Below are 13,498 nucleotides of genomic sequence, written 5' to 3'. Positions count from 1 at the left end.
CTCCTGCACGCCCCACACTGGGGGGTGAACATCCAACCCAGGCTTGTGCCCTGACCAGGAATCGAACCATGACCTCCTGGTTCATAGGTCGACGCTCAACCGCTGAGCCACGCCTCCGGGCGAATCAGTGCATTCTGATAGCATTTTCTCTTTTCAGAAAGTGTCAGCCTTGTGGTTTAGAGTGCTGTCCGATTCCATGCACGCTACGTCCCCCTGCTTGACGGGCGTGTTGGAAAGGAGCTTGCCGATGCACTCAGTGTGCTGCCCAGCCTCTGAGAGAGTGTTTGGGAGGAAAGGCTCATCCCAGGCCCGTCCAGGAGCGGGTCCCCTCCCACCCTCTCCACATGCCCAGGAGTCCTTGTCCCCCAGTCAAACCCGATCCTAGGAAGGCTGATCTGGTCAGCCGAGTGCATCTGCCGCTTTCCCAGCTGCTTGTCAGCGAGCTGAGCGTATCCCTGGGTCTTTGGCCAGGAAGGGCCGTGCGCCTGGTTGATGTCCCCGGCCGGCTGGGGAGGGTAACAGTCTTCTGACCGTCCCTTCCCCCGAGAGAGCTAGTGCCGCCCCGGAGGACGCACCACGTTGCTCTGAAACCAGCCGTGGCAGAAAGAAGGACTTGAACCCGGGGTCGTTCCCACCCATGCTTTCCTCTCCGCACCTGCGATAGCGTGGGGGCTGGCTTTCTGGGACGCCTATCAACAGGAAGGTAATGGCACTTGGGTGTAGGAACCATGCCTCTGGAAACCCTCCCGGTAGTGGAAGCTCTCTGGGCGTGGCTCCCCGCCCCTCCCCTCGGGAGACAGCGCCTGGTGAGAGCGAAGGCCGAGCTCAGCTGCTCAGCTGCTCTCTGTGGCTCAGTGCTTGCCTGGAGCGGGAGCGAGGGGGACGCACAGGACCTGCTGGCGAAGCTCATTCCCTGCCTCTCCCTAATGGTGTGTGCACCGCTGCTTCCCTCGGGAGCCGTGTTCTTTCCACTTTTCTTTGGTTTGCAAAGCTAGTTTATCTCAGTTCTTTCCTCAGAATACGGTAAATGAACAAAATGAGATAAAACTGTAAACATACTTATGAAAAGCTTCTCAGCCCTGGCCAGGGTGGCTCAGTGGTTGAGCGTCAACCCGTGAACCAGGAGGTCACGGTTCAATTCCCGGTCAGGGCACATGCCCGGGTTGTGGGCTCGATCCCCAGTATGGGGCGTGCAGGAGGCAGCCGATAGGTGATTCTCTCTCATCACTGATGTTTCTATCCCTCTCTCCCTTCCTCTCTGAAATCAATAAAAACGTATTAAAAAAAAAAGGATAGTGTGACAGCTGTTCATGTGGTGGCCTATCGTGCCCGGTGGATGGGATCTCATGTGGCAAGATCCCGAGTTCTAACCCGATTTTCACGTTTACTGCCTCACCTCGTCTGCAGGCACAGCTGCGTGTTCAGCGGTCAGATCCCGTCACAGAGCCCTGATGGGAGTAGGTCTCTGGGCTCAGGAAGTTTCGTGGCCTTGTCTCGGCCCCTGGGTGGGCGGTGCTGAGAGGGGCACCTGCCAGAAACCCAGGCAACTGCAATCCAGGTTATGGATCCGCTCTTCCCTGTTCTGTGTCAGGTGGATCATCCACGCCATGGAGTACGAGCTGCAGATCCGGGCCGGCGACCAGGCCACCGTGGACCTGTACCAGCTGTCGCCCAGCGCCGTCAAACAGCTCCTCATGGACATTCTGCAGCCGCAGCAGAACGGACGGTAACGAGGCCCTTGGCTCCCCGCAGGCCCCTCTGGTCCACAGTAACTCATGTTTGATACGTGTAGGAAGGAAATGCCGATAAGAAGTAAAACACCACAGTCACAGGGACAGTGCAGAGACGCGAATCAAAAAATCTGTCTTCAGCCGTCATTTGGTACTGACTGGAATTGGTACACTTTTCAGGTGTAGTGCACGAACGCTCCTTCACTTTTATTATTCTGTGCAGAACACAGCACTCCTTCCACCCCCTCGTTCCCTTTCTGAACCTTTGCAGCGTGCCCACCTCCTCCCCACACGTGGGCGCGAAGGCTCGGTTTGGTAACGTTGTGAAGCGTGTGGCCTGTTCTCTGCCTCCCTGAGTAGACGGTTCACCTCTGCAGGCCGAGCCCGTCCAGAGACTTGGCTTGTGCTGAGGGTAGAGTAAGGGCAAAGCGAACACTCGTGGATTGCATGGAATCGAAGAACATTTTTATGACAGAAAAGGCTTTCGTATGATTACTTAAGCTGCTCCTATGTGTTTAAATGAAACTGCCTTGGGTATTAGTCATTTAATCACAGGGTGAGATTTTTAACTTTGTAACTTACTAGTGAATACTGTTTTACCTGTTAAATTTTTTAAAGTCTGGGGATTTTCTCCTTTCCTACAAGCTTTTCCCTCTCTGAAATATTCAGTCCCCTCTGACACAGGCTCGGGTCTGCATCGCTGGCGGTCTTGGCTTCCTCTCGGAGGGCTGGTCCATGCCGGAAGCCGGGCTTCCTGCCAGGGGGCGCTGGCGGCTCCGCTCTGAGGCCTTCTCCTCTGGTTGCAGATCTTGGCTGAACAGGCGTCAGATCAACGGGTGTCTGAACAGAACGCCCGCCGGGTTCTACGACCGCGTGTGGCAGATCCTGGAGCGCACGCCCAACGGCATCGTTGTCGCGGGGAAGCACCTGCCGCAGGTACCGCCGCGTGGCCGTCGGCAAGGGGGCTTTGAAGGGGCCTGAGCTGGGCACGTGTGCCCTCTGCATGGCCAGCGCTTTGCCGCGTGTCCAGGTTCTAGGCGCCCCTGGAGCCCCTGGAGCAGGGGGTAAACAGTGGTGCTGAGAAGGACAGCCTTCCAGCAAATAGCCCCTCGGGAGAGCCAGGCTTCCGTCGGGAGGGGCACCGAAGCCGAAAAGGGAAGTGATTCAGGTGGAGAATACGTCCAGTGCGACGAGGAGACCTCTTTTCTCCTATTTCCCCCCCTCGCATGCGCCGTCCCCCCCCCCCCTTTAAGCACGCCTAGGAAATGGAGCAGTAGCGGCATGGGGGGCTGCACTGCAGACGGGACGCAGCAGACGGGCCGCACGGGATGCAGGGCGGACATTGCACAGGCAGGACAGGGCTGCTGTGGTTCCACTGAAGGGGGCGTTCTGCTGGGCCCCCCGGGGCGTGAGTGGGTGCGCATCGTTGTGAGGCTGAGGGGAGTTCGCCGGAAGTAAGCAGGGAAGTGTGACTCGCCATGTCTGCCTGCCAGGGATGCTGGCCACTCGGCCTGCCCCACTCGCGGAGCCCACACGCAGAGCCTCGTCCGCCACGCCCAGATTCTGCCCTTCCTGCTCCGCGTGCTTGGGAAGGTGCAGGCACGTGTGCAGTGCTCTTGCTTTAAGTGACGAGCAGGGCAGAGACAACCCTTTAGTTTTGCTTGTTTCTGTGTTTGCTTGTCTTCCCCGCACTCAGCGCTGTCCTTGCTTATTTGGTGCATTTTTGCGCCGCCGGCTCAGACAGGACTGCCACAGAGACAGGTCAACTCCATAGCCAGGGACTGGCACCGGCGGCCGCGCATTCCGTCTTCTAAGGCCTGTCGCCGTGTTCCACGTGCGGCACGGCCCTGGCTGTGCAGAACGCCTGGCCTGCACTCTCACCGCAGCGGCACCCGCGCCGTCTCGGTCCCTGACTGTCCCTCGTGTGCCCACGCGATTCCTAGTCTAGTCCCTGCCCCTAAACACACGGCTGTGGCGACGATGGCGACAGCAAACGGGAGGTTGGTTCTCACAGCGCCGGCGGGTTTAGCAGCTCTCCCCCCCCCCCCCCCCCCGACCCCGCCGCCCCGTGCAGTGGTGACGCTGGGCTCTGTGTTCCAGCAACCCACCCTGTCGGACATGACCATGTACGAAATGAACTTCTCGCTCCTCGTGGAAGACATGCTGGGCAACATCGACCAGCCCAAGTACAGGCAGATCATCGTGGAGGTGCGTGGGCGCGTGGCCTGCTGACGGGGCGCTTTCTGCTTTCTCCCTGAAAACCAGTCAGAGAGACGGGCCAGGGGACCAGAGCTTCCCACCTGCCTGGCCCCAACCCCCTCCCCCGCACTGGGTCCTGACCTCTGACCCGAGCTGAGGCATACAAACAGTTCCCACGTCCCACGTCCCACGTCCTTGGACAGGAGGGATGTCCAGCTTTGTCAGCGCACACTCACCCTCAACAGCAAGTGCATCCTAGAGAGAGCATGCACCTTTTCTGTTTTTTAAATATATTTTTATTGATTTCAGAGATGAAGGGAGAGGGAGAGAGATAGAAACATCAATGATGAGAGAGAATCATGGACGCCTCCTAGTGGGTATCGAGCCCACAACCCGGGCACGTGCCCTGACCGGGAATTGAACCTTGACCTCCTGGTTCATAGGTCAATGCTCAGCCACTCAGCCACACCAGCCGGGCTTGAGTGCATTTTTAACAACATGACAGTCCCCGGAGAAACTGCTGTGGGGTCACAGATTTATACTCATTTGGGTGCTGGGCTCTGAGTCACGTGATCGTGAGCCTCTATCCACAGTCTCCACGGACTCACCCGCTGCCTCCCACGTTGTCTGGGAGCCTCCCGCAGACGCTGGTGTTGGTGTCTGGCCGACAAGGATTACTGCCCAGTGGCCAGGAGAGTTCAGACATGGGGGTAGGGGGCGGGGGGAGAGGGAGGGGTTGGGCACTAACTGTAGACAGGGTGGGGACAGTCATTCTCCGAGTCTCTAGCTTTACTTAACGACTGAACATCTCAGCACGGCTACAGGGACCACAGTGATGAGAACTGTCATTCCCAGTAGAACGCAGGCTGCTGACATGCAAGGTTCAGAAGGTTCCAGCCACAACGAACCTAAGCCAATCGCTGGTCAGGGCGCACTGGGGGCCGCGGGGCCGACCTGGCTGGGAAGGGGTGACCCGCCAGCTGCGCCACCTCCGGCCACTCACCTGGCCTCAATGTCGTCTCTCCAGCTGCTGATGGTCGTGTCCGTTGTCCTGGAAAGGAACCCCGAGCTCGAGTTTCAGGACAAAGTTGACCTGGACAAACTGGTGAGAGAAGCGTTTCAGGAATTTCAGAAAGACGAGAGTCAGCTCAAGGGCGTTGAAAATCAAGTGAGTAGAGAAAATAGCTTTTCGTAGATGTTTTTCATGCCTCAGTTCTTCAAGCGATCCCTAATCTCTTATCGTGTAACTGGCAGATTCCCAGATGGCACAATGGAGAACTTGGGGGGGGGGGGCAGGAGGTCTGACTTACCTGAGAAATTAAGGCTACTTTTTATTTAATTGTGAGTCAGTTCAGCTGTGAAGTTCTGTAGAAAAAGCCTGGGAAGAGGCGACTTTCCTGTACAGAGGAGCAGTTCAAGTGTGCCTCACAGAGAGGAGCCGGGTCCCCGGAGGCTGAGGATTCGACCCCGGGAGGGGCGGGCCAGGCTCTCCGGGCGCCGTGTGCGCCCCTCCAGGCTCTCTCTGTCACGTTCTATGTCCAGCTGTCAGGGGCCCTAAGTAAACAAGCATTGTCAGCAGAGAGGAGGATCGGAAATGTCCGTCTTTGTTTTCGCTGAGGAGACGCCTCCGGACCGGGAAAGGGAAGTTCTGGAAGCGCGTTTTCCAGGAGGAAATCCTGAGAAGGATCTTCCTGGGGCTGGCACTCATTTCACCTGTCAGAGAGGAAGGGAGAGGGGGAGAGAGAAACATCAATGATGAGAGTCATGGATCGGCTGCCTCCTGCACGCCCCCCACTGGGGACTGCGCCCACAACCTGGTCAGGGCACTTACGACCTCCTGGTACGTAAGCCAACACTCAACCACTGAGCTACGCCAGCGGGCCCTGTCAACTCTTTACCAACCAGAAAGTCAAACGCATCTACACTTTCCTTCCCAGGACCACATGACTTCCTTTTACAACACGCCCCCGCTGGGCCGGCGTGGGACCTGCAGCTACCTGACCAAGGTGGTGATGAACCTGCTGCTGGCCGGCGAGGTCAAGCCCGGCGGCGACGACCCCTGTCTGGTCAGCTAGTGAGGAGGCGCGGGGGGCCCTGGGAGACACGCGTTTGAGGAGCGGGTTACCTTCTGCCTGGATGCGGAGTCCAGGTGGTCACTACCGAGTGCACTGACCCCGCTGGGGCGGCGTGGCCCTCCTCCCACAGTGACTGGGCCTCTTGCTGCCACCGCCACGCGGATGGTAGGACATGCTGTCAGGCAAGCGAAAAACGTCCTGGTGATCACGCCAACTAGTTGTGATCTTCACTGAATGGTCGGAATAGTCGACGATGGCAGGTTCACCACTGCATGCTCTGCAATCAGTAGCTCATCAGAAGTAATCAGCGCTTCCCCACTTGCCGCCACTAAAGTGTGTGCCACGCGGCGCTGGGACGGAAGCTGCCGGAGCAGCGCTGCTCAGTGGCGCGCCACGCCTGCCGGGATTCACACGCATCGTCAGGCCCGCGGCCCGCTGACGTGTGATGTTCAGGAGCTGCAGTATCGGTAACACGGTAGCGTAGAGCTGCACCACAGTTTTCACCTTGGAAATGTGACGATGGTTTTGTATTTGTCCCAGCGGTAGCGGTTGGACTAAAATACAGTGATAAATCTGATCAAGCGTGTGTAATACTTGAATATTTGTATTGCAAACACTGATCATGCCTGATGAAACATTTTTTTGAGCTCTTGCTAAAGAGAGGGCATGTTTAAGATTATTGAGAAGTATGGGTGGTTAACCTAGTTTGTATTAGTAAAAATGAAATTAAATATGACTGAATTTTATTTCTGAATTAATGGTTTTATCTGGGCACATTCTTTGTTCTCATGTTCCCAACACCGACTCCTGACCATTTTTATTTAACAAATCTGGAGAGGGAGTGGGAGTGAATCAATGGTACCTCCCATCACACCATTTGGGTACCTACCACATTTCCTTAAGCAAACTGATAAAAGCAGGATGTAGAGTAAACATTTAAATGTCATGGATTTGTTTTCTTGCAAGGACATCAGGTTCCCGTAGCCCACGCCCACTCTACAACAGCCCTGGCCCTCGGTGGTATGGGGGCGTCTTATGAACAGCACACGGGGACCCACGGAGCTTCTCCCTAAGTCAATGAGAAGGGAGGGACTCCGTAGCGTCAGTCACTCCGCCCGTGCCCACACCGCACGTTCCGTGTGTGGAGAGGTCCCGGTGAGGTGGGCGTGGGGTCCCCCAACTTGTGCTCTCGGTGCAGTGAGCGGCACGGCAGGTGGAAGTGGCAATTCGGGTTCAGCACCTGCCGAGCCAGCCGTCCGGAGGTCGGTTCACAGGGAAGCGTTTGTCTTCTGAGCCTGAGGGGGTGCGAGGCCTCGGATGCAGCGCGCGCCCGCAGCCTGTCAGATTCGATCGTGTTTGATGGAGATGTTACTCGTTACGGAAGCCCAGCTCAGGTCTTCCTCCTGGTCAACCTCACGTTGACTCTGGGCTGCAAAGGAGCAGGATGAACCCAAGCAGAAATGACATGTTTTGAGTCCACCCTTTTCTGTTCACTTGCTTATCCTCAAAACACAACAAAATAAAACAAAACAAAAAACAACAAAAAATAGGGCAGCGATTCTCTGCTTTTTGAAATCACTAATCTGCCCTCAGTGGAAGAGATTTAATTTGAAGATATTTTTTTCTGGTTTCGATTTTTGTTGTAGTTTCAGATTGACCCACATTAAGGGACAAAGGATGTTCGCTCCTTTGGTATTCATAACTCCTGACTTCCAAGCGAGTGTTACCCACCTCAGAGGCTCACGTTGCCATTACTTCCTGGGGATCAGTATTAGCATTCACTATCTTTTGTCCACGTCAGGAGTCTAGTTACCTGCTCCCTCACAGCCTCCTTCATCTTGTATATGAACCCAAGATGAACGCCTCCCTGTTGTCTGCCTTTCTGAGCCAATCTAGGCTACACATGGTCTTCCAAACAGACACAGGGCCAGGCCGGTGTGGCCCAGTGGTTGAGCGTCAACCCATGAACCCAAAAGTCAGTGGTTTGATTCCCAGTCAGGAATGGCTTTAATCATTCAAAAGCAAAAAGCTGAGAATTCCAACTTTGTTTTGCACATGCCCCAGTTTTGGGCTTGAGCCCCAGTGTGGGGCGTGCAGGAGGCACAGATCAATGATTCTCTCTCATTATTGATGTTTCTTCTATCTCTCCCTCTCTGGAATCAATAACAATATATTTAAATAAATAAAGGAACACTTATCTTTAAAAAAAAAGAACACATGAAGAAAAACATCCAGACACAGGTATGGTCCTCTTACCTGAAATGTACCTCCTCCCCTTCTCTCCTGTGCAGTCGCTCCATGCCCCACCCCTCCTCCCACTAGTCTGTCGTGGAATCCCCGAGGGCAGTGCCATCCAAGCATAGGACACACACTCGCCACTGTCGTGGGCTCTTGCGCGAGGCCACCGCCTTCAGATGGAGTGTACGCCTTCTGAGGCCCGGCACCCAGTGAGGCTAAATAAGGTGGGTGTCCCCACTAGGCGCCAAGCATGCACAGAAGCCGAGCAAATGCTTGTTGACTGACAGAAAAGAGTGGGTAACAAATACTGACTACGAATGGGGATTTTCCCACAGGGAGATGGAATTGTCTGCTTGTCTGGGACCGGGAAGGGGACGGCTGTGTGGGTAGTTTCATAGATGGGTGTGCAGAGAGAGCTGAAAGACTCACTGAGCGCCTCCGTGTTTATCGCCCAGGACAATGGGAGGCAAACATCCTCAGCTCCACGCTTAGGGCCACTGATGAATGGCTTGTCGTTCGCAAGCAAGAGCTGAGGATTCCAATTTGCTTTGCAAAAATAGCTTTGTAGTCACATTCTGGCGCTGGAAGCTTTTACGCAAATTAATAACACAAGCGATTTTTCAGCTTCTGTGGAGCAGAGGCGGACGCAGCCAGGATCCCGAGTCAGCAGCGGGAGGTCCTTGCAATGTGGGGAGGGCAGCGCATTCCTTTTCCTGTTGTGTAGCCGAGGGGGACCCCAGCATGATTCCTGCCGCTCTGCGCCCAGGGCCGCATCTCCTCTGTTTGGTTAACACACCTGATGCTGGAGAGACTTGCCTCAGCTTCTGTAGCTAAGAGGGGACCCAGGCCGCAGGGCACCCTTGCTTCACAGGAAACCGGCGCGCCCCTAGGTCTCTCATACGGGCCTCACTCATACGTGTTCGTCGGATCAGAACAGGGACAGCTCGGGCCTTGCACCCGAGCTCCCTACGGGCCAGGGGGTCCGAGAATCCGTGCCCCTTGCACCCAGCATCATGACTCACGACATTCATCACTGCTCGAGCCCTCTCCCGCCACCACCCCATTTACCCGCAGACCCTGAGCCCTGCTCTGGGTGGTGCCCCTCCTCCTTGAGCCGTGCCGGTGCCCGCCGGCCTCACCCCCGCCTGGCACTCTGGAGCCTCACTGAGGGCCGTCGCCCCTGAACTCTGCCAAGAGGGCACCTGAGGCTCCGTGAGTTCTCAGGTCAAGGGCAGGACGGGAAGCTGCTCTCCTCGGCGGCCGCCGTTCTCCCTGGGTCTTCTCACCGGCTTGCAGGCCACCAGTGGCTGTACCTGCTGCAGTGACTCCCGTGTTGGTGGCCTCAGTCCAGGCCTCATCTCTAAGCCAGACTCATAGTCAGCCACCGGTGTGACGGCTCAGCTGAGACACACTTCACTGCCAACAGTCTTAATAGTTGAACCTGGGCCCTAGCCGGTGTGGCTCACTGGATAGAGCATCGGCCGAGGACTGAAGGTTCCTGGGTTCAATTCCGGTCAAGGGCACATGCCCGGGTTGTGGGCTGGATTCCCCAGTAGGGTCTGGGCAGGAGGCAGCCTATCAATGTTTCTATCTCCCTCTCCCTCTCCCTTCTTCTCTGAAATCAGTAAAAGAAAATAGTTGAACTTGGAATGACCTCGCTCTCAACTCCTAAAATCTGGGTTCTCTTCCAGTTTCCCTGCATCACATTTGGGATTCATCACTCCCCGCGCCAATCAATGACCAAGGTTCAGGTCCCAACACATCCTACCTCAGCCCCCAGTCTCACTTCCACGGCCAACACCCCGATGCAGGCCCCGCATCCTGCAGCTGGGCCTCTGCAGGGGGCTCCTGACCGCCCTCCTGCTTCACTCAGCCCCCCCCCCCCCACCCCAGCCCAGCATCCGCTGGAGATGGATCTTTGACATGAGAATCTGAGCATGGGGGTGGGGGGTGGGTGGTGGTCGTGGCGAGCAGGGAGACTTGAAACTTTTTTTTTTAAGAAAGCAACTGTCCTGAAATAAAATCCAAAATTTCCCCCCAGTTCCTCAGACTCACCACGAAGCCTTGGCTCCTGCTTCCTCCGCCGCCTCCGCCTCCGCTCTTCCCGCCCCGCTCTCTCCTCCCACTCGCCAGCTCAGCGCCCACGGCGCTTTGCAGGGAGCCTTCCTGCAGCCCAAGACCAGAGAGCTCCTCATGCCTCTGCTTCCTTCTTTCAAGGAAGTAGAAGAAAGGCCCCATTGTGGCTGGATCCTGGTGTCCTCGGCCACCTGTAAGGTAATGAAAATGTCCCCAAGTAGATTGTGGGCAAGGTTGAACCCCTTCGTGAACAGGTGAAAAGCCAGTGACTGTGTACTCGAAATGGGTGGCTTGTCTGGCGTGAATTCCATCCCAACGACGTCCTTTAGGAAAGAAAAGACAGCCCGAGCCTGGAGTGCAGGCTGTGGGGAGGCAGGGCACTGTCCCTGTGGCTCACCCCGAGGCCTGGCGCCCTGCACTGCGCCTGCGCTTGGCCCGGTGGTGAAGAGGCTGAGTAATGGCTGGGCGGCTGGTTGAGTGCACCGGCCCTGCTGAATGCTTTGCTCCCCCTTAGACTTGGGAGAGAGGTGGGCTTCCCTCTGCCCACTCTGATGACTTTAATGCATTTTGTGTGATGCCCTTAGGCCTGTGTCACCTGAGAGGGCAAACAGTGCCCCTGAACTGAGAGGTGTGAGCCCACCGGACCCTGGGGCTTGCCGGGTTCTGTCCCCGGTGACGGAGCCAGAGGCCCTCCTACCGAGGTCAGCGCCCAGCTCCAACCCGAGGGCCCCTGCCAGCAGCTCCTGGGGAGCAGCTGCACACTGACCGCGCACAGGCATTGCTATTGTGCACCCGATCGGTGGCCTTGCCGCTGGGGTGGCCCACGGAGGTGCCACAGGGACAGCTAGCCATGGAGGGAGCCTGAGGAGAGGGCTTACCGCCTGCCCTTCTTCCTACAAAGCACTGACAGGAGGCTATTTTAGACGTGCACTAAAGGGAGCCAGACCACCGAAGAGTTTGGCCCCGTTGGCCCCGCCTCGTTCGGCTTTCCTTCTGGATCGCTGACTCAAGACGAAACAGGGTGCACAGCTGGCATCCCAGCGAGGAGCTGCCTTGTTTGCACCCCCTGGGGTGTGGCAGGACAGCATCTGATGCAGGAAGAACGGGGTGGGTGAGCGGAGGGGAGGGGCGGACTCAGGAGATCCAACCCCAGGCTCTCCTTTCCTCACAGGCGCTCTCCCCACAGCAGCCGGCCCCTGGTTTTGAAATGACTGGCTGTTGGAGACGTTCCTTTAAAGACTTTCCAACCGACGCTGCTTGTGGCTCACAGGAGACATGAATGGGGTTGACCCCGGATGCACCTGTGGGTAACAATGCCCAGGAGTGGAAGTCAGTGGTTGTGGGGAGTGGAAACTGGAACCTCTGGGTTTGGCTCTGAAGTGACTTCCTAGGAATCACTCTGTCTTCTGCAGGGAGCAGGGGGGTGGGTCTGGCTCTGCTTGGGATGCGCACGGGATTCTCCATAAAGCATCGCGAGACGGACACATCTCCACGTGCACTTGCCTGATTGCTGAGGTTTAAAAAGATTTATTTCTAGATGTGAATCTGGTAACAAATTCATTTATTCCTTCGAAAATATGGATGGAGCACTGTTCTAGGCACCAGGGATCTAGTGGCGAACAAGACAGGTGAGGTCTCCATCCTCAAATATGCAGAGAACAAGAAACAAGCCCCGAGATGGAGAAATGGAGCTTCAGGACGCGGGAACAAACCCAGGACCGTGCTCCGGGTCCTGGGGGGCGCCGGGCACCGCTCACTTAGGGAGAGCCAGAAAGGCGTCTGTGAGCGGGGCGCTCTGAGCCGAAGGAGGGAGCACCCGGCCTTGTGGAGATTTGAGAGAGCCGTCCTGGGGAGGGGACTGCCAATCCAGGGCCCAGGCAGGAGTGAGCCCTGCTGGCAGGACAGACAGAAGCCCGAGTTGCTGGGCTGCTGGTGGACCAGGGGAAGGGGCACATGTGCTCACCGGCAGCTCCTGTTTCTCTGCCGGAGGCCAAACTGCGGGAAACGCCATACCCCCGTGGCGTCCCCCCTCCCCCCCCCCCCCCCCCCCCCCCCCCCGTCTGGCGCGCCACCCGCCATCTCAGAGCCGCACAGCCGCGTCTGCTGCCCAGTCCTCCTGCTTCTGCAAACCAGGCTCGCTTGCTCCCTTCGCGGTTTAATTTTTGTTTTGTTTTTCTGTGTTTGTAGACCCTTGGGCAGGGGAAGGACTTTGATTCTCATGAGCTACAGCTGTGAGGACATCCGTCCTATTTTTCATGCCGTCACAAGGGAGGGTCCCATTAATTCACGTACACACAGGGTGTCACTTCCCAACAATAGTTTATTCCTCTACAGCTGCCCCGATTCTCACCCGTCCCCCTGATCATGGCGTGGGGGACCCTATGGAAGTCAGTGAGCCTCCCAGGCCACAGGGGGCTCCCTGTAAAATGAGGAAGGAAGATGGTGAGATGACCCCATCTCCCATTCCCAGGTCTAGTGGTTCCTCTGCGTGGCTCACTGGAGGCGAAGCGCACAGAGAGCGCCCTTTCTGTAAAGGCCCCCAGCGAATCCGCCTCCTAGCGTTTCTGAGGCAGCCGAGTGCCCCCCACCCAGCAGGCGGGTGAAGATGAACCCGTGCGCTCCGCAGCTGGCTGACAGGGAGGGCCGCACGTGTAGGCAGGCACTGGCGTCGGGGCCAGACTGGCACCACGGTTTGGAGAGAGCAGGCGACAAGCACAGGGCACCTCGGCTGTTTTCCTCGGTCACTTGTGGTCTTGCTTTCACAATGAGACCCTCTGCTGTCTTTTTTTAAATAATAAATTTTTATTGATTCAAAGATGAAGGGAGAGGGAGAGAGAAATCAAAACATCAACGATGAGAGAGAATCATGGATCAGCTGCCTCTTGCACGCCCCACACTAGGGGTTGAGCCTGCAACCCGGGCATGTGCCCTGACCAGGAATCGAAAGGTGACCTCCTGGTTCATAGGTCGATGCTCAACCACTGAGCCACACGGGCCAGCCTCTGCTGTCTTTTTATGGCCATCAGCACACAGTGTGAAAGGCCCCACCTGGTAGAGCGTGGCCAAGCTCTTGCCTGCGCCCCACTCCCCCCTCTACTTTGGGTGGCACCAGAGGGCAGGTTCCTCGCTCCTGTTCCAGCTCCGCCTTCTGGCCCTGCCGGGTCTTTTGGGTCCGACCAG

General features: G+C 56.9%; 1 protein-coding gene across 5 annotated transcripts in view; it reads left to right on the top strand.

Moving 5' to 3' along the window:
* PHKB (phosphorylase kinase regulatory subunit beta) overlaps positions 1 to 6,750 on the top strand; it is a 70,370-nt gene extending 63,620 nt beyond the window's left edge. For all 5 annotated transcript variants that reach the window (XM_079799951.1, XM_079799955.1, XM_079799952.1 and 2 more), the window contains 5 exons: positions 1,592 to 1,726; positions 2,537 to 2,666; positions 3,831 to 3,938; positions 4,957 to 5,097; positions 5,867 to 6,750. In XM_079799951.1, the coding sequence (XP_079656077.1) occupies positions 1,592 to 1,726; positions 2,537 to 2,666; positions 3,831 to 3,938; positions 4,957 to 5,097; positions 5,867 to 6,004 (652 nt within the window). In that variant the 3' untranslated portion in view covers positions 6,005 to 6,750. The remainder of the gene's footprint in view (positions 1 to 1,591; positions 1,727 to 2,536; positions 2,667 to 3,830; positions 3,939 to 4,956; positions 5,098 to 5,866) is intronic.
* Positions 6,751 to 13,498: the final 6,748 nt, after the last annotated feature.

Source organism: Cnephaeus nilssonii (assembly GCF_951640355.1).
Source record: "Cnephaeus nilssonii genome assembly, chromosome: 20".
NCBI lineage: Eukaryota > Metazoa > Chordata > Mammalia > Chiroptera > Vespertilionidae > Cnephaeus > Cnephaeus nilssonii.
The sequence above is the reverse complement of the archived record's forward strand: the minus strand, read 5'-3'. Positions and strand labels throughout refer to the sequence as shown.